This window comes from Tenrec ecaudatus, chromosome 8 (genome assembly GCF_050624435.1).
Source record: "Tenrec ecaudatus isolate mTenEca1 chromosome 8, mTenEca1.hap1, whole genome shotgun sequence".
Classification (NCBI taxonomy): Eukaryota; Metazoa; Chordata; class Mammalia; order Afrosoricida; family Tenrecidae; genus Tenrec; species Tenrec ecaudatus.
The window spans coordinates 39435593-39463461 of NC_134537.1; the positions used below are offsets into that span (position 1 = coordinate 39435593).

General features: G+C 56.9%; 1 protein-coding gene across 1 annotated transcript; it reads left to right on the forward strand.

Moving 5' to 3' along the window:
• The first annotated feature begins 277 nt into the window (after positions 1-277).
• Positions 278-27869, forward strand: MELTF (melanotransferrin). Its single transcript, XM_075555638.1, has 16 exons — positions 278-427; positions 1920-2074; positions 3866-3965; positions 6512-6694; positions 8361-8517; positions 9237-9304; positions 13092-13279; positions 14806-14986; positions 15603-15754; positions 18053-18149; positions 19421-19615; positions 20427-20583; positions 20672-20739; positions 21278-21465; positions 25205-25403; positions 25849-27869. The coding sequence occupies exons 1-16, from the start codon at positions 379-381 to the stop codon at positions 25935-25937; spliced, it is 2226 nt and encodes a 741-aa protein (XP_075411753.1). The 5' UTR covers positions 278-378; the 3' UTR covers positions 25938-27869.

Sequence of the window (27869 nt, forward strand, 5' to 3'; positions counted from 1 at the left end):
GGGCCGCGCTGAAACACGGGTTGTGGAGGGCCAAGCGCTACGGCCGCAGCTGCCAGGACCCCAGCCCTGGATGTGGGCCCTGGCGGGCGGGTGGGTGCCCGCCTGGCCGGGAGGGTCCACTGGGCGCCGGCAGGAGGCGTGGGCGGGGGCGGGGGCGCGGCCAGGAGGCCCGCTCAGGTGCCCAGCCGGGCTGGGCGCACGGAGGGGCGGGGACGGCGGCCGGGCACGCCTGCCCGCGCTTAAGTAGCTGCCGGCCAGTGCCCGGGAGGCAGGAGGGAGAGCGCCTCGCCGCTGCTGACCCTCCGGGCCTTGGACCCGAACCCGCAGCCGTCCCCAACTCGCAGCCGAGGCAGCCAGCCAGCCAGCGCAGACGGCGCCATGCGGGGCCCGAGCGCGGCGCTGTGGCTCCTGCTGACTCTGCGCGCCGGTGAGAGCCGGGGCGCGGCGCGGGGGGCGCGGCGCGGGGGCGCTGGACCCGAGGTTCCGCCAACTCGCCCCAGCGGGCAGGGAAGGGCCCGGGAGGACCGGGGAGGTGGGCGTCTGGAGGAGCTGGCCGCGCGCGGCTCCGGAGGACTTCTTGGAGGCGGCAGCTTTGGGGCAGCCTCCACAAAGCAGCGTGACACGGAGGCGTGCCAGGCACAGCCTTGGGGCCACACAGACGCTGGGGGAGATCGCGTGGGCTGTGGGGCCTGGAGTCCCGCTGGGGAGGGCGATGGGCAGGGCTGGGAACTAGAAACCCCCCTGGAGGCCGTTTCCAGGCGCCCTGCTGCTGTCGGGGGAGAGAATAGCCTGGTCCCACTCCAGGGCAGTCTGGGCCCAGGCAGGACTTAAGGTGGGGCCCTGGGGAGCGGCTCTGGGGACTGCATTCTCATGGTTCGGATGGCCCAAGGCAGTGTATTCTCTGCCAACATAAAAAGCAAGCCCAGCGACCAGGGCGGTGAGCCACCCATGCTGGGCGAATCTTTGTAACCTGGAGAGTCCATTCTTCAGCGTCTGAGGCAGAGGGAGGAGGCTGAGGAGGAACTTGAACTCTGGAGTGGGTCCAGGACTGGCCCCCAACCCTAGAGACCCCAAATTGTTCCCAAAGCCCCGCATTAGGGAGTGTGGACCCCTTCCACAATCCCTGGCTGGGGCAGGGTCAACGGGAGATTGCGCAGATCTGCAGTCATCACCCCTGGAAAAGTGTACCCTTCTGCTGGGCCTCCCAGCTGAGCGCCCTCTGGGACTCTGACCCCGACAGGTCACCAGACCCAGAGAGTCCCTCGCAGAGGAAGGGCAGAAGCAGCCATCCACTGAGGACCTATGTGTCTCCCTAAGAACACAGAAAGATGGGTTTTCTCCAATAAGAAACCAGCTCAGAAAGGTCCGTTTAGTCCCATACAGTGCCCTGCAGCCTTCCCTGGCATTGGCCTGGCATAGCCAGATGCGCCCCAAGAGGCTGCTCCTCCAGCCGCTTGGCTCGGGCTCATGAGGAGAGCCCACGATGCTCCTGAGTGAGGGAATCTAGTCCCGCAGCAGGGGCAGGAGCTTGCCAAGTGACAAAGCGAGTGTGTTGTCGCGCCTTGACTCTGCCACCAGTGCTCCTTCCTTCCCAGCTGACAAGAACAGGAGGTAGCCTCTCTCTGAGAGCTTCTCCTCTGCTCAGGCCCGATGCCGGCTGCTGACCCTTCCCCCTCTGCCGAGGCCTTTCGTGTGAGAAGGCCCGTGCGCAGGGATACCCGTGATCCTACACACAGCTTTGCCAAGAGCCCAGCCCTTTCCCTGTCTTCTCTGTGGTACTTCTCTGTGCCCCAGTCCCCCGTGGGAGGACAAGGGGTGTTGCAGTGGACTGGCTGTAAGTGCCGAGGCTGGCACGCAGCTCGGGGGATGCCAGGAAGGGCAGGTGCTGGGCCTCACTCTCACCGCCTCCTGGCCCTCAGTGCTGAGCAGGATGGAGGTGCGATGGTGCACCACCTCAGAGCCCGAGCAGCAGAAGTGCAGCGACATGAGCAAGGCCTTCCAGGAAGGGGGCATTCAGCCCGCCCTCCTCTGCGTCCAGGGCACCTCCGCTGACCACTGCATCCAGCTCATCACGGTGAGTCCACTCCCTTCCGCCCTGAGGGCCCTGACTCAGGCAAGCACACAACAGACTCATTCACTGGGAAAGGCAGCCGAGGTCTGCCAGCCTGGCCGATAGGATCTCCTGAGTGCCCAGCAACAAGGGCCGGCTTGTTCCCCGAGGGGCCCTGCCAGGCGGTGGGAGGCCTCTGGCAGGGCTGCAGCTCACATGGGCGCCAGTGGACAAAGGTGGCTGGAGATCTGGTTTTCCTACCACAGGGCCCTTGCTAGAAGGGGACAGGAAACCTCTAGAGGGGAGGGAGCAGGCAGCGGTAACCCCACTCTGCATGGGGGGTTCGTGAAGAGGACTTGTTCTGTTCTGAGGAAGTGGGTGGAGGTGCTGGAGGACCTGGTGGGGCTGGAGAAGCCAGTCTGAGTTAACAGCTGCGCATCTTCAGAAGCATGATGTCACAGTCCGGACAATGTACAGAGGACAGTCCCAGGGCCAGGCTGAGGAGATCTGGGTTTGCACTTCAGCTTGACGCTGCCCTAACCACAGCGCCAGTGGCTAGAGCAAGGGTCCTCAAACTTTTTAAACAGGGGCCAGTCCATTGTCCCTTAGACCCGTTGGAGGACTGGACTATAGTTTAAAAAAAAACTTTGAACAAATTCCTATGCACACTGCACATATCTTATTTTGAAGTAAAAAAAAAAAACCAAAACGGGGCAAAAACACCTGGCGGGCCGCATGTGGCCGGTGGGCCAGTGTTTGAGGACGCCTGGGCTAGAGCCTTGGCTCTGCTGCATAAACTCGTTTTAGGGAACTGCAGTTCCATCCATGAGCCCCACAACACTGATAAAACTGCCAGGCGTGCGTTAAAAATAGAAAGCGGACAATTAAAGAGGAAAAGCACAGACTTTCTTGGAAAGAAAACCCAAGACCTTGTTAGCCGTGGTGGGTTCTGGAAGCAGGGCGCTGGGAAACTGGAGCTAGTGAGGGATACCCACTTTTCCATACATATCGTTTTGTCTTTCTGATGTTTTTTTATTATGTATCGTTATTATTGAGGAGCCCTGGTGGCACAGTGGGTACACATTGGGCTGTGATCCACAAGCATTTCAAACCCTCCAGCCGTCCAATGGGAAAAAGATGAGGCTTTCTACTCCCCTAAAGAGTTACGGTCTCCAGAATTCACTGGGCAGTTCTACACTGTCCTAGAGGGTTACTGTTACTTGAGGGCAATGAGTTTGGGTCTGTTTTGTGTATATCTATGATTAGACCCACAGGGTCAGTTTGTCCTGTGCTGTAGGGGTGCTATGTGTCGGGCTTGACTCAATGGCAGTGAATCTTATTGCTAAACCAGTTGCCCTTTGTCAGCATGTTTGCTCCACAGGGTTTGTAATGGCTGATCCTCTGGCAGTAGTTCACCAGGCCTTTCTTCGTAGGCACCCCTCAGCAGCCCCAAACCACCAACCTTTTCATTAGCAGCTGGGCATGTTAACCATCCACGCCAGCCTGTAAAATAAATCATTAATATGTTTTTAAAAATAGTATAATCAGAAAAACAAGTCAATTATTGGTCCAGGAGAACTGTAGGCATAGTGCAGGGGGACACTCTGGCCCCTGGGGTTGGGGTGGGAGGAGGAACCTTCCAGACTCTAGGGAATCATGGCAGACTGAAAGCAGGGCTCCTCCCTGGGCAGGCCAATCACCCAACGTTAATAGTCTAGCTTTTCCAGGGACACTCAGCAGACCGCTGGTGGTCCCTGTGCCCCTCGCTGAGTGGTGCCCTGGGCAGGGCAGGATTGATCCACGTGTCTCCACCAGGCCCAGGAGGCCGATGCCATCACCCTGGATGGAGGAGCCATTTATGAGGCTGGAAAGGAACACGGCCTGAAGCCAGTGGTGGGTGAAGTCTATGACCAAGGTAACAGGGCAGAGCGGAAGGCGGAGCTGGAGAAGACGGGAGACTGGCCTCCTGGTGCTGGCCCTCACCCCTGTCCACAGAGCTGTCCCTGTAGCTCCCGGGCCAAGCTGTGGCCTTCCCTCTGTGTATGACTTGTTTCCCCGACTGTCATCTCTTCCTAAAGAGGCCAGTCAAGGGCACCTTCATTAGCTGCCACAAACACCCTTATTTCCCCACATAAGGGCAGGAGGAAGGACTTCGGTAAATCTTTGGGGAACATATTGAAAACATAATACCCTGGTGGTGTAGTTGATTATACACTGGCTGCAAGATCATCAGTTCGAAACCACCAGCCACTCTTTGGGAGAAAAAATGCGGCTTCCTACTCACACAAAGAGTTGTAGGCTTGGAAGCTCACAGGGGCAATTCAACCCTGTCCCATGTTGGCAGTGAGTTTGGAGAGGTTGTTTGGAGAAGCAGCAGCTGGAAGAAGGGCCAGGGCCAGGCTAGCACCGGAGCAGCAGAGCCCAGCAGACTAGGAGCATGTCTCTCCCTGTCTCTCCCTGGTTCTGTGTCTCTCCCTGGTTCTCTGACAACCCCGGCTTAAAACCAGCTTTGCTGTCCGGCAGGGATGGAGACATGGGCTCTGTTGTGCAAATTGCAAGAGGCAGCGTGTGTGCCATGTCTCTGGGTTACTTAGGAAGCATGAGTCCTTTGCTCACATCCTGCCTCAAACTTGGGCTGCTCCTCCCTCATTTCTTTTTAAAATCATTTTATTGGGGACTCTTCCAGCTCTTATCGCCATCTATATACACATCCACTGTGTCAAGCACTTTGAACATATATTGCCATCATCATTTTCAAAGCATCAGCTCCTCATTTTTCTCCTCCCCCCATTTCTATACGTCCAATCCCTGTCAGTCCCTTACAGCCCAGCTCAACTGTCACCTCCTCCAGGGGGCCTCCTCTGATTTCCTCCGCCCTTGCAGGGGGTCTCTCTGTGTTCCCCGCATTCTGCCCACTTGCTTCTGCCAATGCTCCATCCCCTTCTCTTTTTACTCCTTGGGCCCTCACTACAGGGAGCCCCCGAGGGAGGGACTAAGTCCTCATTTTGTGTACCCTGTGGTTCCCGGCATAGCACCTCACCTGGACAAGGCAATGGCTGATAACTTGTTGAATGAATGATTGGAAGATGACACTGGGTGGCAGACTAGGAGAGTAAAACCGCAAAGCCAGTAACAGCCTTGCCTCGCGGGGCCCAAACACAGCTCTCCTCCTTAAGCAACATCTGCTGTATACACCAGGGGCGTGGTGAGGCAGTGAGCAAAAGAGTCCCCCTTCATACCTTCAAAGCATAGGAGTCAAACAGGACACAAATAAACACATGAAAACCAAGGGGTGGGGGTGGGTGCTAGGAAGAAAGTGAATCCAGGACCTTGAGAGAGAAATGAGCAGGGTGCGGAGACCTACGGACGAGAGCTCCCAAGACGCTTCTCTGAGGAGATACCATTTCCGTGGGGACTAAGCAAGGATAAAGGCAGGAAAGAGTTGGTGTTGCCAAGGAATTAAGGGAGGACCCCCCGCCCCCACAAGCAAGTCAGAAGGTGGGATAGGCCAGGCAGCTGGAGTTGGCAGGGGCCATACTCAGATGTGCCAGAAATCACAATGTCTCCATGTTCGAGAACGCAGGTTCATTCTGCCCATGAGCAGCATCCCACCTGCCCGGACAATGGTGTGAATGTGTCCGAGTGTGTGACCATCTTCACTGCACGGCCCCCCGGGACACATGTGTCCCAGGGGAATCTTTCCCAAGCCGGTAGACCCTGCCCACCCGCATGCCCTGGAAGCCACTCCAGGTCCTGAGGGATGTGAGGCCACTGAGTTCCCTCTCCCTCCTTCCACCTCAGCCTTGGGGACTCCATCTTTCTAATGAGGAGTAAGTCTCTGTCCTGCTTCCTCCGCTCCTTCCAGCCACTCTACTTCCTATACCTCACTAGCACATGCCCTCAAACCCACCAAGTTCGCCCAAGGGCCTACGCTTTGGGAAAGCAGTTGACTTTGAGGCTGCTTCTTTCCGTGCTGCTATCGCGGCTCCCCCAAGGTGCACGTGGGTACACCCTTACAGGGTAAGGGTCACTGACCAGCCCTGGTGGCACAGTGGTTAAGCACTCGCGCTGCTAAGTGAAAGCTTGGCAGTTCAAGGCCATGTGATGATCACAGCCTTGCAAAGCCTGCTGGGAGCCTTCCTCTGTCCTTCGGTTGTTATGAGTTAGAAGTGGCAATAGATTTGGTTTTCTTTTTGAAGTGCCAGCTGGCTAGGGACAGAAAGAGAGGAGATTAAGTGATAGATTATTATCTGAAGATATGATCTAGCACTTGGGGCTGGCGGTTGTCAGGGTGGGACGCGTGTGCCCTCTTGCTCTCTCAGTACCCAGAGCACCATGCACACGTACACCGTGTACATCTGCGCACACGCGTGTACATTCACTCCCACCTAGCCTGTCCCAGACGGTGTAGCCTTCCTTGAAGCCTCCCCTCTCCCCGCCTCTCACTGTCTCTTTTCCCAGAGGTTGGCACCTCCTATTATGCTGTGGCTGTGGTCAAGAGAAGCTCCCACGTGACCATCAACACACTGAAAGGCGTGAAGTCCTGCCACACAGGCATCAACCGCACGGTGGGCTGGAACGTGCCCGTGGGCTACCTGGTGGAGAGTGGTCGCCTCTCGGTAATGGGCTGTGACGTGCTCAAAGGTGAGGCCCTCGCCTACCCGGGCCCCGCCCCTTCAGGGGCTCTGGTCTTCCTCTGACCTCACGGCCATCTTGCACCTTCTTGAGGGCACAGCCCAGTCCCAGCCCCCAGGAAGCCACCCCTGGCTGGAGTCAGTGGACTCCCTGCCTTCTCTCTTCGGCCTGGCCACCTTTGTTGCCACCATTGAGTGTCTGGTTGGCTGGTCTCCAGGGCACAGGACTTCCATGCAGGCATCGTGGATCTCACAGGACACAGCCAGCCACAGGGTCCCAACACTGAACAGAGATGGAGAACCACCTAGAAATGACTCCCACCTGCTGTAGGTCGCCAGTCCCAGAAACTGGCCTTCGGCCTTAGAGAATCAGAAACCGAGGGGGACCCAACGAGCTGCTCCCTTGCACGCAGAAGGCCACCAGTGGCTAGTCAGTGATTAGCTCGTCTCCTGATGGAGTGATTGGAGACAGACTGCTGGGGCAGGAGGCAGCACAGGGGGTGAGAGTGGGCAGAGGGAGTGGCACAGAGTGAAACCGCCTGAGAACATCTGGCTGTGGGCACAGAACCCCGGATCCAGAGGCCCACCAGCTCTCTAGAGAAAGATGAGTCTGCTTCTGTCGAGATGGCGGGTCTTGGAGTCTCTAGAGAGCGGTGCCACTCTGTCCTGTTAGGGCCATCCATTGGGACGGGCTCGATGACAGTGGGAGGGTCCAGGGAGTGAGGGTGTGAGGACACAGATGATTCACACAGCTCAGCACGAAGCCCAGCAGAGGGTAGGTGTCCAGCACAGCAGGCTGTTGAAAGAATTCAACCTCCGGACCTTCTTATTCTCCATGGACACCTAACTGTCATGCATGCACACCACACATACACAGACATGTGACCATATACGCATGTGTGAGCATTTGTGTGGATATATATGCATGTGCGCACACATACAGACACACTGGCATGCACAATCCCCCCTCCCCCCCACCCCCAGACAGCCAGGACAGGAAGAGAAGCTGGTTTCAGAGGCCCTAGGTCAACCAGCACACCCACCAGATCCTGGATGCCAAGCCTCCCGGCAGGGGGGCCAAACATGAGGGTGGTGGTCAGTGTTGACTCAGAAGGACCTACTCCCTCGGGATCGTGCCAAAAGAAGAGCAAAACAGGAAGCTCCGAGTGGACCCGTGAGCTGTGAGGCACCACTGACTTCCTTAAGCCCATACTCACTGCCACCCAGTTGTGCCAACCCTGCAAGGCAGGCTAGGACGCCCCTGTGGGCTCCGGGGCTGTAACTCCCACAGAACAAATGTTTACAGAAGGAGGGGGCCCAGAGGCCTGGGGTTGGCAGGGCCCCAAACCTCCCCCCCCCATCTGAGCCAGCAGACCGGGCCTCCTGCTCGGCAGTCCTCCCTGCCTGGGGTGTGAGCCCCGTTTATCAGATGCCTGGGGCTCTCGACGGTGGCAACGACACAGGTGACTTGGAAAGGGTCCCAAGTGGCCCTGTGGTCCCTTGGAGAGGAATGTTTGATTGCCCTAAGCCGCGTGTCAATAACAGTAATCATTTCTGGGGACCCATTAGGGGTCTCATGCGTCTGCTTCTGTTCCGCAGGGCAGCCGGGAGTGGTTCTCAGAACCCGGGGGTGGGGGCATCTGCCTGACTTCTCTGACCTCTCTCCCTCTCTCCAGCCGTCAGCGACTATTTTGGGGGCAGCTGCGTCCCGGGGGCAGGAGAGACCAGTTACTCCGAGTCGCTCTGCCGCCTGTGCCGAGGGGACTCCGCTGGGGAGGGCGTGTGTGACAAGAGCCCCCTGGAGCGATACTACGACTACAGCGGGGCCTTCCGGTGAGGGGTGGGGGGGACTCCTGTATTCTGTGCGCCTTGGTTAGTTGAAAATCACGGTGCGGCACAGACAGACGGACGCCGCAGACTTAGCTCGTGCAGCCTGGCGTCTGGGCTCCGAGGAAAGCTAGCGCCAACAGGGTCTCAGCCTCTGCCCCGTGCCACTCTGCGCCCCCCCCCCTGATCCCCGCACCTTGGGTGGCATCTGGCAAATGCAGAGCCCATTGGGGCACAGGGAGAGCCGACACTGGGTCCCTGGCAGAGGGCACCCTGGCTGGCCACCTGCCGTTGGCCTCGTCGTTTTGCCAGTCTCTGCCGGTCTGCTGCCCCGCCCTTACCCCCGTCCCCCCATGGCAGTGAAACAGAGACACCCACACAGGACATTTGGGTCTTCTGGTCAACCCCCTGCCTCTGGGTAAGAGCATCTACGACGCACCCCCAAGGTCAGACTCCACAGACTGGAAGCACGGCACATGGGGGTGCGTCCCCCCGGCTGCCGGCCTCCACCGGATCTCACAGGGGCTGTCCTTGGGGGGTGGGGGGCGCTCTGCTCTGTTACCCCCATAATACAGATGGGGACAACGCCACTTGACAAGTCCCTCAGCCAAGTAGGGGCCAGAGCTCAGGATTGCTTAACTGTGAGGCCCCGCTCTTTCCTTGAGTCTTGCCACCGCCCCCCAGACCCCAGGCCCCACCCGGTCTCACTGACTTGCCCTCCGCAGGTGCCTGGTGGAAGACGCCGGGCAAGTGGCCTTCGTGAAGCACAGCACTGTGCTGGAGAACACGGATGGTGAGTGGGGGGAGGGCTCTCCGCAGATTCCACCCCCCCCCAGTGACCCACCCACGGCATGGGCAGGGGAGGAGCGGGGCGCTCGTTGGGGGGTACTCAGACTGCCTCAGTAAGTCTTCTGAACCTTAACGCCGGTCTGCAGAGAGGAGGGGATGGGCCTGCCCATGGACTTCAAACTTAAGCATGTCTAAGATATATATGCATGCCATGTACATGGACATATACATCTGTACATAGACCGAGGATGAAAACTCCTTGTGGCCAAGTTGATTCTCACCCATGGCGTCTTCCATGGCAGACTGTGCTCCCATGGGTTTTCAGTGGCTGATTTCTCGAAGTAGATGCACTCTTCCTTGGTGCCTTTGAATGGATCCAAACCAACAGCCTTCTGATTGGCAGCCTAGTGGTTAACCAGGGACTCATTAAAGACTGGGCTCTTAAAAAAAAAAAAAGAAAGAAAAAAAGTTACTTTGCAGACCTCTGCCTAGACCTCATCTACAAACCCTTCCTGACAGTTTCCTCCTTTGACTTGAAGAGCCCTTTGCTGACAAATCGTATTAAAGCCCCCTGGGAGAGATGGTGGCCCTGCCCCTTCCTAAAAACATTCTTCACCATGGAAAGCTGCTTCCCAGCATGCACTGGGAATGCCATTATGTCATGATTGCTGACGAAGTTTTTCTTTTGATGAAATTAAGTTCTAGAAAAGTTGCAAGAATAATTCAAAGAAATATACATTCGGTACCCAGAGTCCAATATTTTCCACTTTGCTACATTTGATTTAGCATTCTTTCTATATGTGTGTGTGCATTTTTGGGACCCTCTGAAAGGTTCATTAGTTCAAAGTTCATTAGTCTACATACAGAACAATAGCAGCAGCAAACCACCAAATCCACTGCCATAGTTCATTCCGACTCAGAGAGGCCCTACGTAGGTTTTCAGAGGCTGCAAGTTTTTACTGGAGTAGACAGCCTCCTCTTCCTCCCTCAGAGCAGCAAGTGGGTTTGAACCTCTGATCTTTTGGTTAGCAACCCAGCGCTTACCTGATAGTGCCACCAGGGATCCTTTATTCTCCACCAAGTCCTTCAGCATGTATCTCCTAAGAACAAGGAGGGGCGCTTAACCATGGTACCAGGAGAAATTTCCAGAAGTGGACCAGTCATTCAATGTTATCTAATCTGTACTCCACATTTCATATTCATTCCCATTTCTGACCTTAATAGCAAAACTTGTTACAGGTTCCTGATCTAATCCATAATCATGCATGATATTTAGTTCTACTGTCTCCTTAGTGTCCTTAGAACTGTTTTTTAAGATCTTTTCAAAACAACGATATTTTTTAAAAATACAATTCAATCTCTCTTTCATAGAGGTCCTTCGATTTTTATTTGCCTGGTCATATTTTTCAATTTTAGGTATAATTTATGTAGAGCAAACCCACTCTTTTGAAGCACAACCCTATGGGCTTTGCCAATTGTTTTCGGTGATGTGTAACCATGCCGCAATCAAGACCCTTCACCCTCACCCGCCAAATGCCCTCCGACTCCTTTGTGGTCAGCCCCTCTTCTCAATGCCACACCCCTCTCTGCTAGTTGCCAATCAGACGTTTGTGTCTGGTTTTTCTGATCGTCATTGTCTTTTTTATTCATCATTGCCTTCTAAGTCAGAAGGCCCATCCTGTAGCCTGACCCTCATGAAGGCAAGCAACATGAATCGGATTTGATAAACCCAAACCAAACCGAAGCCATTGCCATCAAGTTGACCCCAACGCACGGCGACCCTATAGCACAGAGCGGAAGTGCTCCCGTGGGGATTCTGAGAGGAACTCTTCACAGGAGCAGCAAGTCTCACCTTCCAGTCAGCGCTGAACCCACTGGGCAATCAGCGATCCTTATGCCAAACCGAGAATCTCGGATTCGAGTTTCAGTATCGCCAGAGCAGGGCCATCTTACCAAGCTGGGCGCACCAGGGCTTGGACCCGAGATGACTTAAGCAAGCGAGAATTTGGGAGGTGAGGACAGAAGAGGGATGTGCTGGGATGTATCCGACTTTTTAATGTTTCCATGAGAACCGAAGGAAAGCACTTTCCAGAGAGAGTACCCTTATACAGAAAGATTGACAGAGCAGGAGCGTGCGATTGCCAGGGAAGGCCAGCGTCCCAGAGCTGCACGGCTGTCCTCACTGGGGCCGTGAGAACGAGGAGGAGCTGCGGATTGGATTGCATTCTGGCCTGGTGCCTTTGTCTCCAGGGAAGGCCGGGTGCTACCCCAGAGTTCCCAGCAGACGAACAGTAGGCTTGTCGTGGCTTAACAGCAGAGAAAAGTTGGGACGAGGGTGTCGCATCGCAGATTGTTGAGTGCTCTAAACTCCCGTGCAGCCGTTCAAAGTGACCTTCGCGGAACTGTGCAAACGGTTACTCCAGGTTTGGTTTTGTGTTTTAAATAGCTTTGGAGTGAACGCGGTATACGTGACCCCACCAACAATCTTCCCCCATTCTACTTCTCAGCTGATGCCCTCTCTCATTTTAAGATTTTAAAGCTACAAAACCTCATTATACCCGGCTACCTGGGATGTGTTCTTTTGAAAGTTTAGTTATGAACGCTTTCTAACACACGTTACAGTGTGAGAAGTGGATATACCGTATATACTCATGTATAAGCTGAGTTTTTTCAGCACATTTTTAATGCAGTTTTTGTGGTAAAATTAGGTGCCTCCGCTGACATTCGGGTCGGCTTATACGCGAGTACACACAATACTTAGAAAAGAAGGATTTAAAGGGAATAAAGCAAAATACTAATCGGGTTTTAGAGAAAGCCTTGGGGCGGTCGCCCTTTGCCTTGCGCACCTCAGTGCTGGTTTCTGTTGAGATTTTCTTCACCGTGGCCTGCCCTCCTCTGAGCCCAGCTGCGTGGTCCACGGGGATGGTAGTCTCCGCTTCAGTTCCTGGTGCAGAGATCCCTTTCCATCTCGAACGTGATGGGTCTGTGCATCTGTAGTTCATCGTCCTGTTGTTGCGATCAAACGTCACGAGCCCACTCTAGCCGTAGAAGCTTCAATTAGGAGAAGTAGAAAATGTCAGGAGAGAGGCACCATCACTGAAGACAAGAGACCCCCGGGGGCATGATGGGTTAGGTTTGGGGCTGCTAATCGCAAAGTCGGTGGTTCAAACCCACCTGCTCTGAGGGAGGAAAATGAGGCTGGCTGCTACTCCCGTGAAGATGTACAACTTTGGACACCTTACATAGGGTTGCTATGAGTTGGAATTCATTCAATAGCAGTGGTTTTACTCTAACTAAAGGAGGAGCTGTGGTAGTACAGCGCACTCAGCGTTGGGCTACTGACCACAAAGTTAATAGTTCAAACTCACCAGCTGCTCCAGAGGAGAAAGATGAGGCTGTCAACTCCCACAAAACTTTACAACCTCAGAAACTCTATGAAGTAGTTTAACTCTGTCTGAGGGGGTCACTGTGAGTCAAAATTGACTTGATGGTGGCAGCGCGGTTTCAGTTATACTGTCGCTGAGTCGTTTGGAATCTCCTTGGTTTTCGCCTTTGTGTTTTCTTGAGATAGCAGGTCTTGTAGGATAGAACCACCAAGCTCCTCTTCTTTGTTCTTGGTTCTGGGATCTCACCTCCTGAGGCAGCTCCAGCCTCGCCTCCTGGACAGGTTTGCTTTACTCTTGGTCTGTGGCCCATAGAACACTAGCCTCACCCAAGGCCTGCCTGCTGGCTCTCTCTGAGCCTCTTGCAGGACATGGGCTTGGCTCACCACCGGCTTCCTGTCTGCTCAGGGAAAACCCTGCCCTCCTGGGGCAAGGAGCTGCAGTCAGAGGACTTCCAGCTGCTGTGCCGGGATGGCAGCAGGGCCGAAGTCACTGAGTGGCGGCAGTGCCACCTGGCCCGGGTGCCTGCTCACGCGGTGGTGGTCCGGGCTGACACGGATGGGGGCCTCATCTTCCGGCTGCTCAATGAAGGCCAGGTGAGCACAGGCCCCTGGCGCCTTCTCAGTACTCATGGCAGCGGGGCGGGGGGTGGGGCTGGGGCGGGAGAAAGAGAGCCACTTATGTTGGGTTCAACAGGATACTGTCCGTGATTTCATTTCTTGAGACGGTCTGTGTAAGAATACATAGTGTGTTTCTTTTAGAAGCAAATTCCCTCCAGAGTCCTTATCCTTCAAGATTAAATAGTGGTTTGAATGAGAGGGAGAGAAAGAGAGAGAGAGAGGGAGAGAGAGAGCAAGTACAATTGAAATGGACTTGGCGTCCTTAGTGTCCAACCAATTCATCACAAACCAAAAAGTCAAAACCAAACCCAAACTGGAACCAATGAGCATGTTAGCAAAATGGCCACAGTCATGTGGTGACTGGTGCTCGCCTGCAATTGCCACTTACAACCCGGCGTGCAGGGGACTTTCTGACTGCGGCCAGGCCAGCAGTGCTGCCCAGTGATGGTCACTGTCACGAGAGCTGTGGCCCTGCCAGGCGCAGCGGACGGCAGTAGGTGATCATCATAAGATCCTTGGCGAAATAGGAAGTCAGGCCTCCGGGTCAAATGGCTGGTCCAAGTGGCAGAGCCAGGCTTGAACGCAGGCCGCCGTCTGGCTCCAGAACCGGAATGTGCTTAACCTCTCCCTCTGTGTGAACATCAGCCAGCCCTCAGTGTGTGCCAGGCCCGGCATGTGTACCTCGGGCTGCCTCTCCTGACCCCTCCACAGCTAGGAACAGAGCAGGCAGGGCTGCTCTGCTGGCCACAGACCCCAACACCCACCCCCTGACCCCCCCCCCCCCCCCAGGAGGATGCGAGTGTGGTTTGGTAGCTCTGGGCTGAGATAGGCTTATGTTTGGGGTTGGTGAGTGTGTCCATTAAAACTACAAAATTCAAATGTGATCCTGGAGAACTAGCAGAGCCTATAAGTAGATTCAGGCCTCCCTGCCCAGAGGGTTTTCCCTGGATGGAGCAGGAGGGTAGGCGGCCTGAGCCAGGGGCTGGGAGGAAGAGTCCCAGGACTAGACATACCTCAGAGGCAGCTGCTCCTCTCCCAGGGGGAGTGCAGGCTCAGCCCAGGCCCCAGCAGGGGCTCAATCTCAGGCCCAGGGTAGGGGGGTGGTGCTGTGGGCACCAGGAACTCAGCAGGGCCCACCCTGAGCGGATGGAGCTGTGGTCTGAGGCAAACCAGCTCTTCAGCCCTCCATGAGGCCCTGAGATGCCCTCGGGGACCTGCACTGCCCTTGTCGGTCTCCTTCCTCGGGACCCCTCTCCCCACGGCAGCCACAGCCCTCACACCACCACGCACCCACAAGCAGAGGTGTGCTACCAACAGCCGATGATGGGGCAAGGCATGGGGACAGCTCCTGGAGGAGGTGGGGTCCCAGTTACTTCTGAAAGGGGGCACCTGGCCGCCTGAGGCCACAGGAAGAGGGAGGTGGTGGCTGAACTGAATGGGGCAGGAAGGGTGGAGGCCCCTGCTGTGCCCTCCCCAGCCCGACCCCTCCTCCTTGCACCCAGCGCCTCTTCAACCACGAGGGCAGCAGCTTCCAGATGTTCAGCTCCCAGGCCTATGGCCAGAAGAACCTGCTTTTCAAAGATGCCACCTCGGAGCTGGTGCCCATCGCCACGCAGACCTACGAGGCGTGGCTGGGCAGAGAGTACCTGCACGCCATGAAGGGTCTCCTCTGCGACCCCCACCGTAAGGCTACCTGCCGGCTCCTCCAGCTCCACTAGATCCAACCATGGTGGGGGCAGGGAGGACGCACCCGCCGGGGAGGGTGTCTAGGGGAACCTGCTACTCCACTTTCTGCCTCTAGGGGCCTGGGGTGGGGTGTCTGGTGTTTGGTGGCCAGCTGTACCCTGGAAGCCCTGCCTGCTCCAGAGGGCTGGGGTCCAGGACACCAGGGTCTGTCCTGGGACCACCCGGGGGACACTCGCCCTGTCCGTCCTCCTCCTCACTGTCTCTCCACCACCGCCACCACATCCTGCCTCCACTCCCCTCCCCTTCTTCCTACCCCTCTCTCTGCCTGCAGACAGGGACTTGGTGAGCCAGACCCAGGGTTAGATACCCCACACCCTGGTTCCTCTTCAAAGCCTCCTCACGGGACCTTGAACAAGGGCCAGGTGCCTAGCCCTTTTGTACGAGTTAAAGGATCTGGTGGCTAAACAGCCCAGCCCAGCTGCACAACAAACAAGGGCAAGAGCCAGAATCTCCCTTGGATCTGCCTCCAAGCTCTTCCTGCTGAGGTTCCAAGCCGCTTTGACCCCTGACCCCGGTCCAGCCTGGTGATGACCGCGCATGCACACCCACACAGGGCTGCCACCCTACCTGCGCTGGTGTGTGCTGTCCACTCCTGAGATCCAGAAGTGCGGAGACATGGCTGTGGCCTTCAGCCGGCAGAGGCTCCACCCCGAGATCCAGTGCGTGTCCGCCGACTCCCCACAGCACTGTATGGAGCTCATCCAGGTGGGGGCAGGGGGTACCACTGGTGCGATCTCACCTGCCCTCTCATGGGGCCACCTGGCTGTGCCGGTACCGGACAGTGGGAAGGAGAAGTCTCCTGGGGCAAGGGGGCTTTCTCCCCTGGGGGAGCCCAGGGATTCCCCATGGGTCTGGACAGAAGGAGTACAAGGCTGGCCCAGCCCTTCCCTGACTGACCAGGTGGCCAGTCCCTTCCCTTCCTGAGTCAGTCTCCCAGGGCACCAGGAGGGCGACTAACTTAGGTTGGTGTTTTAGATCTTGGACAGTTAGGAGCCCTGGTGGTGTAGTGGTTATGAGGTGGACCGCTCCCTGCAAGGTCAGCAGTTTGAGACCACCAGCTGCTTCATGAGAGAAAGATGAGGCTTTCTACACCCTTCCCAGAGTGAGCGTCTGTGAAACTCACTGGGCAGGTCTCCCTTGTCCTGTAGGCTCGCGATGAGTCAGTGTCAACTTGGCGGCAAAGAGTTGGGCTGTTTGCTTTGGTTTCTTCCTTTGATAGCAATGCTCAGCGAGAAATACATTATATCTGGCCCACAAAAGCCTCCAGCCAGAGCAGCGGTTCTCAACCTGTGGGTCGTGACCCTTTCACAGAGGTCGCCCGATTCATAACAGTAGCAAAATGACAGTGATGAAGTAGCAAAGAAAATAATTTAATGGTTGGGGGTCACCACCACATGAGAAACCGCATGACAGGGTCCCAGCCTTTCATGAGAACCACTGAGCTAGGGGATGAGAGAAATACGTATCCCTCACATACATGTGTGTGAAGCCGTTTCCCAGAGCCAGGCTTACCCCTGCGGAGTACAGTGCCCATGATTCTCGGGTGTACTCCGGGGTTTGTCGTTTCTTTGTTTTGTACTTCTTTTTATGAGCCACTAAACTAATGTGGCCCCACTGCGAGGCCCTCTAGGACCCCTAAGCACCCAGTGACTAACCAAAAGGTCTGCAGTTCAAACCCACCAGCTGCTCCTGCGGAGACGGATGTGGCCGTCTGCCTCTGCGAAGATGGCAGCTTCAGACCCCCTCGGAACAGGTCTCCACCGTCCGACGAGGTTACCATGAGTCTGGATGGGCTCGATGGCTGTGGTTGGGTTTGGGGGCGAGGCCCTCCACCTGCAGCTGGGAACACTGGCCCGGGTCTCTGAGCCCCCTCGGCGCAGTCCTGCTTTGGTCCTCTACGTGAAGCCTGAGGCCTGGGCACAGAGGAGCCCCCTGGAGTCCTGCAGTTAGAAGCCCCCAGGACACAGGTCTGCTAGGTGCTGGGCCCGGGGCCCTGCAGCATGCGTCTGAGGGCAAGGAGGCAGGGATGGTCTCAACCTGCTGGCAGGACTTTCATTATAGCCGTCCTCGGGTCAGGCCCCAGTCCAGCAGGGGTGCCCACCCTGCCCTGACCAGGGAACCTGAGACGGGGGCAGGACAGGAATTAGGCAGGGGGACCACCTCGTAATTAGCTACTCCTTCCTGTGTGCTAAGCCACATGCAATCCCTTTGACAACCCAACAGAGTGTGTCCGATTATTCATTCCCCATCTTCGGACGGGAAACTGGGAGCGAAAGGCTGGGGAAGCGGCCTGCCTGCTGAGGGCAGAGAGCTGGGCAGAGCAGGGTCCTGCCCTGGGTCACTGGGTTTGGCACACTGCTGTGTCTTGGTCACCATACAGCTCCTTTGGAGGCTCGTGGGGACCACTTGTCAAGAGACGTCAGAATGCCAGTGAGGGCTGGGTGAGCAGAGGAGAGTCCGTGGGAGGAGACTCTGGGCTAGGCCCCTCCTGCAGCCTCTCCTGGCAGGGCTTTATCCCTCAGCCCTGAGCTCCTCCCAGGCCAGGCCCTGGGTCCCTGGCTATCTGTTAAACCCTGCCTCAGTTCAGTGTCCTACAGTTATCTGACAGTTATTTATCATGCTCCCACTGTGTGCCAGCACTGGGCCAGCGCCCCTGTCCTCACAAGCCAGGAGCCCCACTAGGGAGCCCCCAGGGAACAGGGATCATGGCCTGTTTAGCTCAGGCAGGGCCTGGCATTTGCCCAAGAATGGTGCAGACCCCCAGGAGTGTCCAAGTTAGCTGGTGTGTCAGTGCTCTGTCTCCAGTGCCCATCTTGCTGGGCAGCCTCACGAGGAGAGAAGGGGCAGGCAGGATGGGGCGGGAGGTTCTCCACCCAGCTTCCCAAGAAGAGCCTCAGACCCCAGTCCTGAAGAGACCTGACCCTGGCACCACCCTTGGACCCCAACATCCGGGACCTTCCTGGGACCCATCCCAGCTGGTTCACTCCCTTTGCTCCCCTTCAGGCAGGGCAGATTGATGCCGTGACCTTGAGAGGTGAAGATATTTACATGGCTGGGAAGATGTACGGCCTGACTCCAGCGGCCGGGGAGCGCTATGCCGGTGAGTGTGGATCCTGGCCACCAGCCTCAGCTCCAGGTGGTTCTTCGTTTGTAGGTGTTGTACCCCTGAGTCCCGGTAGTGTAGTGGTTATGTGTTGGACTATTAACCACAGGGTCAACAGTTGGAAACCACCAGCCACTTTGAAGGAGAAAGAGGAGGCTGCCTGATCCCGTTAAGACCCATGGTCTGGGCACCAGCCACAGGGGCAGTTCCACTCTGTCCTATAGGGTCGCTATGCGTCTGAATGGACTTGCTGGCAGTGAGTTTGGTTTGGGGGGGGGGGTTTGAGTCATTCCAGCCCACTCACTGGGTTCGCAGCTGGTTCCAGACGCCCCTGGCTGTGTCTCCTGCCTAAGGGCCTCCGACGGAAGGTGGAGGGAAGACAGAGGGGGTGGGGGTGGGTTCGGGTCACCCTACCCTCAGGCACAGGCACAGAGTGCAAGAGAGACCCCTCTCTCTATCCTTCTCCCCTCCTGAGGCTGGCTCTCTCCTACCCAGGCCCCGGGGAAACTGCTCATGAGAGAGAGTGGCCCTGTTGGTGAGCCCTTCTGTACAGGGTCAGTGAGCAAACACCAGCTCGTCTCTGCAGGCCGCGGAGTAGGAAACCGTGCCGCTCCCAGCTTTCAGGCAGGGCTGGATGAAACAGGCCATGGAGGAGAGTCTCCTGGCCTTGTCCACCCCTGACTATGGGGGTCCATGAGCTGGAGGTCCATATCCTTGTCACTCTTCAGAGAAGCTTGTGGGGGCTTTGTCCTTCCCGCTAGGATGGGGGCAGTGCTGGGGTTTAGGGGGGAAAGCTTCGGCAGGCCGTCTCCACTGTTCTCCCAGGAGGTGGGACACACACACACCTGGATGTCAGAACTGACCCAGCCGTTCTCCCGCTAGAGATCCTGGGCGGTGGGTCTCAGTCCTCCCTGGGCAGGGGTGCCCTGGAGTCAGGCTGGCATCCAAGGTCCCTGCCGAGCCCCCAGAATCCACCATCCCTGAAGGGAAAATGAAAGAATGAAATCCTGAGGCCTGCAGACACCTGGGGGCGGGGGGGGGGTGTCCTGTGAAGAATGGGGCAATCGCTGAGCTGCTCCTAGGTAGGCACCGCTGGCTCTGCACACCCCCGCCGCCTGGCCCCACCTGGCTGGCCGGCTTAGCACAGCCTGAGCTGAGTGCCGGGGTCACAGCCCCCAGAGGGCAGGGACTTGAGGGAGGGCCAGGTGGGGCTCTGCCAAGCTCCAGGTGAGACACCCTCATGTGATGTCGCCCCCCCCCCCCCCAAGCGGAGGACAGGAGCAACTCGTACTTCGTGGTGGCCGTGGTAAAGCGGAACAGCTCCTACGCCTTCACCATGGACGAGCTGCGGGGCAAGCGCTCCTGCCACCCGGGCTTAGGCAGCCCTGCGGGCTGGGACGTGCCCGTGGGCGCCCTCATCCAGCGGGGCTTCATCCGGCCCAAGGACTGCGACATCCTCACAGGTACTGTCTATGTACCAGCCCACGGTGGGTCGGCTGGGGACAGGTCAGCTCCCAGCAGCGCCCCATGCAAAGCCCCTCTTCCTCCTCCTGGCTCTACCCAACCACACACATCATAGCCGCTGGGGTCTGCCTGCTGGTTCTCGGAAGGAATCTGGTACCTGGCCCGGTCCTTCCCAGTCGGGACTGCAGAACTAGCCCAGGGAGCAGCGGCTCCAGCCTTGCCGTGTTACCATGCAGGGGACCTTGCTGGACAGTGTCTGGGGCTCAGAGGACAGGTAGGCCAGAGGAGAGACATTCCCAAGCACCTGCCATATGCCTGGTGCTGCAGGAGGCCCCTCCCTCGGGTTCAACCCTGTAACGTTCAGGATGAAAGGGAGCTGCTGAAATCCTTGGGCAGACTGGACCCACCCCCCGCTGCCCTGGCTGCCCGCCGCCACCCAGCAGAAAAGCATGATTTTGTAACCAGCGCCACCCCCCCACCCCCAGTCACACAAGAAATACCGATGGGGACTGTTGTCCCCACCCCTGGTGAGCTCTGACTGGACCAGGGTAGCTCATGGAGTGCTGAGCGCTCTGGGAAGCAAAGCCGGAGTGACTGTCATAGCAGAGGTGTTGCTGGCATCCCTGTATTTCCGCCACCTCTCCCCCATCCCTGGGGTTCCGACTGCTGCTCCGAGCTGGGTGTCAAGTGGAGCAGATGGGTGGGGAGGATGGGGGTGGCCACAAGGACAAACAAGGCAGGCCGGGTGGTGAAGCAGCAGCCCACCTGGCCTGCCACCAGCCTCTCACCCCAGCCCGCCTCTCCTGCCAGCGGTCAGCGAGTTCTTCAACGCTAGCTGCGTGCCCGTGAACAACCCCAAGAATTACCCGTCCTCGCTGTGTGCGCTGTGTGTCGGGGACAAGCAGGGCCGCAACAAGTGTGTGGGCAACAGCCAGGAGAGGTACTACAGCTACAGCGGCGCCTTCAGGTACGGGGCCGAGCCTGCGGGTGGGGCAGGCCTCCGGCTGGGGGTGGGACCCTTTTGCCCAACATCTGCCTCCCCTCCTTGTCTGCAGGTGCCTCGTGGAGAATGCGGGGGATGTGGCCTTCGTCAAGCACACAACGGTCTTTGACAACACAAATGGTGCGTGTCGGGGGGAGGGGGGATAAGGACAGGGGACTCAGGCCAAAGCAGGCCTAGATGTCTGAGGGGCTGCTTGCAGCCAGCACAATCCAGGCATCGTTGGGCGGTGCTGGGGTTGGGCGCCCGAGTGGCCATGGGTCTGAAAGGTGTTGGCCTCCTGGACCATTGGGGGTAAGAACAGAATTGACTCTCTGGCAGTGAGTGAGTGAGTGAGTGAGTGAGTGAGTGAGTGAGTGAGTGTGTGTGTGTGTGTGTGTGTGTGAGAGAGAGAGAGAGAGAGAGAGAGAGTCCTGCACTGGGGCTCATTTCTAATTCCTCCTAGAAGCAGGAGGTAGATGGATCCTAAGTTAATTCCTCTAAACACACAAAGAACCTGACTCCCAAGGGCTGTTTCTCAGGATGCCTTGGACCAAAGTACCATTAGAACCACACCTTAAAGATCCACCCCTGACATCATACCACCTCCCCCACCCCACCCCCAGAGAAGGATCTAGGTTCCCCCAAGTATAGCAGTCTCTCTCCCTGTCCATCCCCTCAGGTCACAATCCCGAGCCCTGGGCTGCGGGGCTCCGGTCTGAGGATTATGAGCTGCTGTGCCCCAATGGGGCTCGAGCTGAGGTGTCCCAGTTCTCGGCCTGCAGCCTGGCTCAGATGCCATCCCATGCCGTCATGGTTCGGCCTGACACCAACATCTTCACTGTGTACGGACTGCTGGACAAGGCCCAGGTAAGGCAAAGGCAGCGAGGGGACTGCTCCAGTGCAAGTGGTTAGCAGGGCCACCAAGTCCCCTCAGAGGCCCCTGTTGGCCTGGACCAGCCTTCATAGGAATTGAAGGAGCTTCGGGAGAAATTCGATGTTCCACTGGCCAAAGGACATCCCTGCACCGGTCGTTTTCCCTTCTCAACTGGCTCATTCCCATCAACGTGCAAGCTTGTTATTTCTACCATCTTTAAACACACACACACACACACACACACACCCCACACCCTACACCCCTGTCTTGGTGGCCATCCTGCTGGGACGACTCCTCTGCTCCCCTTGAGAGCAAAATTCCCCAGTCACCGATTCCTCAGCGCCTACTCTCTCAGGGATGGAGGCTCCTGTAGACAGGCCCCCACCAGCACGCCTCAAGACAGCTCATCAAGGCCATAGGGACCCATGGTGACAACCCTCAGGGCACCTGACCTCTCAGCAGCACTGGACACAGGTGACCACTTTGGTCATCTCCCAGGGCCTCACAGCCACCTGGTTTTCCCCTCCTCGCCCCTATTTCTCCTTAGCTGCACCTTCTCAGACTCCTCTGTAGCTTCCTGTTCATCTACAGCCCCTGTAGACACTGGAGGACCAGCTCAGTCCCAGCTCTCCTTCCATGCATGCCCTTGTTGGCCTCACCCAGACCCAAGGTATTAAATACCAGGAGGCTTTACCTCCTGTAAGGGGTTACGGTCGCTGAAACCCACACAGGCCCGTCTACTGTGTTCTACTGGCTCGCTATGAGTTGGGATCTATTCAGTGGCTGTGGTTTAATTTTCTGATAGGCAGACATGTCCTAAGTTCACATCTACAGTCCCGTCTTCTTCATCAACCCCGAATCTTTACCTCCACCCACTGCCCATGGCATTTCAAGCTGTCTTGCTAATAGGCAGCTTGACCTGAACAAGCCCCAAGTTGACCTCTTGTTCCTCTCAGTCTTCCCAGGTCCCATCCGCAGTGGCAGCAGCCTCCTCAGGGTCCTGAGAGTCATCTTGGCCCTGCCTTCCTCTCTTAAGGACGTTCAATCCCTTCAGCAACTTCCCTTGGCTGCTCTCTGAAAACACATCTAGAAGTTGATGTAGCTCGTCACCTCCTCTACTGCCAGGCTTAGAATTAGATCCCAGGCTGTGGAATAATGGAGCCCAGGTTCCTGGCCTGGCCCCGGCCCCACCCTCACCCACCACTGGCTTAGGCTCCACCTACCCACTGCACCCACCAGCACCACAGGCTCTCAGGCCTGCCCCTAAACTCTACAAGCACGCATGCTTCTCCCATCTCCCCCACTGCGGTCCTCCCCTGAGAGTTCTTGGCACTGGGTCCCTCAGCTTCCTCAGGGAGGATATGAAGCAAATGGAAAGAGACCAACTAGGATGTGTGTTTTCCTGAAAAGAAGCCAATATGTCTATCTCATCCGATCATGTGGACCCGTTAAAGTTTAATTCTGTGCTTAATGATTAATCAAACACTGGTTACGGTAAAGTCAGCTCCAGCCCACGACGGCCAGCCCTTTCTTCCAAGGCCCTTCTGGCTGGATTGAAGCTACCAACCTTTTGAGTAGTGGAGCACTTAACCACTTGTTCCACCCAGGGATTCCTGGGGACCCATTGGTCACCCAAAAAGGATTGATAGCCACGTTGCGCCTCCTTAGGAGCCCTGATTGGTGGAGTGGTTATGTGTTGGGCCACTAACCACAAAGTAAGCAATTCTAAACCACCATCCACTCCACAGGAGGTAGGTGAGGCTTTCTGGTCCCATAAAGAGTTATAGTCTCAGAAATCCATGGGGGCGGTTGGACCTTGTCCTGTAGGGTCGCTATGAGTCAGAATTGACTCAATGGCAGTGAATTTGTTTGTTTTGAGTTTGCTGTTCCTGGTTTCCCTCATGGTGAGCATTTAAAAACTGTCCCAGGCATGTATGCCTCTTGCCCATATGTCCTTTACGTAGGTATTTTTAATTTCTCCTACTACGTTTAGTCTTCTCAGTAGCTCTTTTAGGACTGGAGCACACTGTTCAATCCAGGGAGGCTCAGCAGGAAAGGGTATAGCAGCAGACTCTCTAGGCCACGTGGAGGGCTATTGTTGGGGTTCGCTTCCCTTGAACCAACTCTTAGGGAAAACAGAAGGCTGCATCATCCAGGCCTGCGCCATCTTCAGTCACCACCAACACGTTCCAGTTTACGTCCACTGATGGTACCAATTAATCTCACCAAGAGTCTCCCACATAGTGGTTGTGTGTGGTCTTAACTAGTATTCTCTACTTTTACACCTAGGTTCGAATGTCCATTGCAATGGCTACTCACACACAACACGACTAGAGGGTTTATTCAGGAAGTGAACAGGTTGTCATGTAAGTGAGAAATGCTCAGGATAGAGTTGTTCATCGGGTCATGGTATAAAGTTCTCTCGGGGCTGCTAATGTATGTCCAAACGATACACCACTCTGCTGTCAGCCCCTACCTGAAGGCAATCAGCTCAAGCTCTGTGAGTCAGCAAACCCAGCTCCATGAATTGAATTGTGGGCCCAGAGGCACCCCACTCCATTAAGTTTCAGCCCAAAGGCACTGAGCTCCACTTCTGTGGGTCACCAAGCCCAGCTCCTCCAATTAAGTGCCCAGGGGCACCCCACTCCACAAGCCAGCCTTCTAGCCCAAAGCACTCAGCTTTCTTTGCTCTGTGGGCTGCAAAGTCTACCACTGTCTCATGCTCTGGCTCCTGGTTCTGCTGCTGCCACGCTGATGTCATAGTTGTCTTCTGGCTCCAGGAGGGTCACTGTGCTGGGATCTCAAGAGCCTGAGGACATGCTCCATACCTTGCTGGTAGTGAAATCCCCACCTCTTGCTCTCAGAGAGCTCGTTTTAGTGGCATCCCAGGGAATCCTGTTCACAATGTTCACAGATGAGTCCTATCAGCATTCCCCCCCACCCCCACCCACCGCCCCACTTTCTTAGCAGACCCAGGCAGGAAGTTAGAGACCGGCTAGAGGAAGCACATTAACCAAGTCAAAGCCCCTGCACATTGGCTCTCTACTTGAGCAACCATGTCGATGCCTTCCTCTAGTGATTGATCCCTCCTGGCGATGTGGCCCAAGCAGGCAAGTTGGACAATGTTCTGCTTGACCCATCAGGTTTTCATTGGCTACTTTTGGAAAGTGATCTCTAGGCCTTGCTTCCTCGTCTGTCTCAGTCTGAAGACTCTGCTGAAAACTGTCCCCAAGGGTCACCCTGCTCGTAGTTGAAATACCAGCAGCCTAGCTTCCAGCATCTTAGCCACCATGGACCGACAGCACGTGGAGAGGGTGTGTCAGTAAAGGTGACAGAACAGAAGGCTCTCTCGATGACATTGTCCTGGTTTGAAGGAAGGAGGCCTGTAAAACAGGGTCGGGAACATGGGAGCGAGTGGAGACATGAGGAACAGGCATGCAAACACGTGGCCTCACACGTCACTCCTGCACCATGCACTTGCTTTGCTGCAATGTTTCTAAAGAACCATCTCATGGTGGCACCCGTAGGCCTCTATTCCTCCGAGGTCCTCCCAGTGGCAGAGGCCAATCCATTGCCAAGCTTATGATTTTAAATCAGAGTAGCACGTAGCGCCCTGCGCTACCTGCTCTTTGGCTCACTGCAGGGAAAGCGCATCAAAGCCAAAGGTCCTGGGCCGATGGCCCACCACGTGTGCGGCCCGGGGCAGAGCAGGTCCCCTTGTGTGGCTTCCAGGACCTGTTTGGAGATGACCACAACAAGAACGGGTTCAAAATGTTCGACTCCTCGGACTATCACGGCCAAGACCTGCTCTTCAAGGACGCCACCGTCCGAGCGGTGCCCGTGGGCGAGAAGACCACCTACCAAGACTGGCTGGGCCTCGATTACGTGGCGTCCCTGGAAGGCATGCTGTCTCAACAGTGCTCTGGAGCAGGTAGGGCGACCTGGGCAGGGGTGGGTGCTTTGAAAGCCCAGGAGGGGACAGTCTCACACCACACCGAGCAGGAGCAGCCAGGACTCTCTGGGTACTTGGTGGCACGGAGCGGGGACCCCCAGTTCTCAAACAGCCATGGTAAGGCGTCCCAGGAGGGAGCTGCAGATAACCGCAGGCAGACACACAGGCGGGGCCATCCAAGCAAGCGGGGTGATCAGTATAAACAGTCGCATCAGTGCTCGTTACCATACTCCAAAGAGGATTCATGGAAAATACATACATATGTGTGCCGTGTGCTTTTGAAAGGCATGAGGACAGATATGGATATAGACATAGAGACAGAGAATGAAGAACAACGACGGCAGAGCTTGGAGGCCAGAGGGAACGTGAGTCCCAAGTGGGGGGTCGGTAAGCTTGAGGCCTCAAGGCTCTGTTTGCTCCCCAGCAGTCCCGGCCTCCACGGCACCCCCGCTGCTGCTGCTGCTGCCGCTGGCCCTGTCCCTCACCACGGGCCTCGCATGGACCTCCCTCTGAAGCCCACTCAGAATCCGTGTCCATCAGGCCCTTCTCGGCAACTCTGGGAGCCCTGCTACCAGACGCCGTGTGACCGCAGGAGCATGAGGAGCCACCGAGCGCCTTGCTATCAGCCATCCCCACCACCGAAGAGAAGTTGCTAGGACGACTGCTTGAACTGGAATTTTAAAAAAAAACAGTGCTAAAGAAAAGTCCCCCAACTTGGATGGGAGCAGGTTCCGCCTGCTGGAAGCCAGCCTCCTGCCTCCCAGGCACCACCTGGCCCCCTGCTACCTGAGGCAGCGTGCTGGTGCCCCCCCCCCAACACACACCCCCATCACACCCCACCCACAGGCTGGCACGGGCCCTGCATCCCTGCAGACTCTCCCTCCACACGGAGCCTCACCAGGCTGGGGCGCAAAAAAGTCCGGTTGCCAAGGAAACAGGATGAGCCCGGCTTCCCACAAGGCCTCTGCTGGAGCCTGCCCTGCAGAGACCACAGTGGGCCCTGGGAGATGTGAAAGGCCGGAGATCCCTGCCTGTTACCCCCCACCCCCAACCACACCCCCCACGCCCCCACCCCAGAGCAGGCACCGCAGCTCCCACCATCCTCCTGCCCCGCCCCCCTCCTTCTGTCTGCTTCCTGCTGAGGACACTGTCCACAAGACACCCTCTCCCCCTGCCCCCCAGAAGGGACACTCCGGGCATGCTCAGCCCCTGGCCCTTGTCTTGTGTGACTGGGACTATGTGTTGCCCCCACCCCCACCAAACACACACACTGGGCACCTGCAAATGCTGAAGAGAGGAGGCTGCCCCGGGTGGGTTTCAGATGGGACCTCCTTTGAATCGCCTGGTTTCCACCTGATCATGCTGGGCTGGGGCAGTCGGGCTTGGACGATGGAGGGGAATCACCAGACAAAGGAGCTGGTCCTCAGTGGGGTTTTCATTAGCTGGGGGCTTGGTGCAGGATTGGGGTAGAGACCCCTCGGAATTGGGCCTGCCTCTGTGTTTGTACCCTGCCCTGGGCTAAGCCCCCTCCGTACTGTCTTCCTGGGGGGGCTCCAGAGCAGAGCATCCTCTGGTAACCCCCTCCTCGCCCGCTCAGCGCACCATGCACAGCAGCTGCCTCAGGCTGGGGGGTCCCAAACGCCTCAGGAAGCTCAGGCCTGTTGGGCTGTGCAGGACCCTCTGCACGTTGGGCACAGGGAGGTGCCAGTCAATGTCAGAGAGTCACAGGCCAGGCTGGGGGCGGCAGTCAGCTCCTCCTCCTGCAGGGCCTGAGGGCCCCTGAGCCCGAGGGAGAGCCTCCTTACCCAGCCCTGAGAGACTCTGTGGGCAATATCTGCAGGGGTCCAGTCCAGTCTCCATCTTCGTTGTCTGAGGAACCAGAGCAAAAGTTTCCAGAAGTACCAGCTCTTACTCAATTTTGCTCCCTGGAGAAAAAAAAAGAAAGAAAGAAAAATCTAAAGAAAAAGAAACAGGAGCAGGCAGCAGACTGGAGCTGCGTGGGCCTGGGGCTATTTGCATCCCGGTCTGATGACAGGCAGGTTCCGGGTGGCCGCCCCCACCTGTGGGCGTCAGGATGGATCCCTGCCATCCCTCAGCAGCGAGGGGGGGCCCTAGCGGCGACTTGGCAGTAGCCACACTGTCCCAAGGAGCCCAGCTACATTGCTGGTGGGGGGCTGGGGGTGCCTGAGCAAGCCTTCACACCTCCACAGTGATTCACCCCGCCTGGCCCCTCACCTGAAGATTGTTGAGTTGCTTTGTTATTTAAAGGAAAGCTGGTGCTCTGGGAAAGGTATTTGTGGCCAGGTGGGAAGCCTGCCCTGTGGGCCCAGGCGGCCTGGCCTACGTGATGGGATGCTCAACAGTCAGGCGGCATGGGGCCACTGCTGCGTCAGTGCTAATAAAAGATGTTGGTTTGCTTTTTAAATAAAGCCAGACAGACCTGCA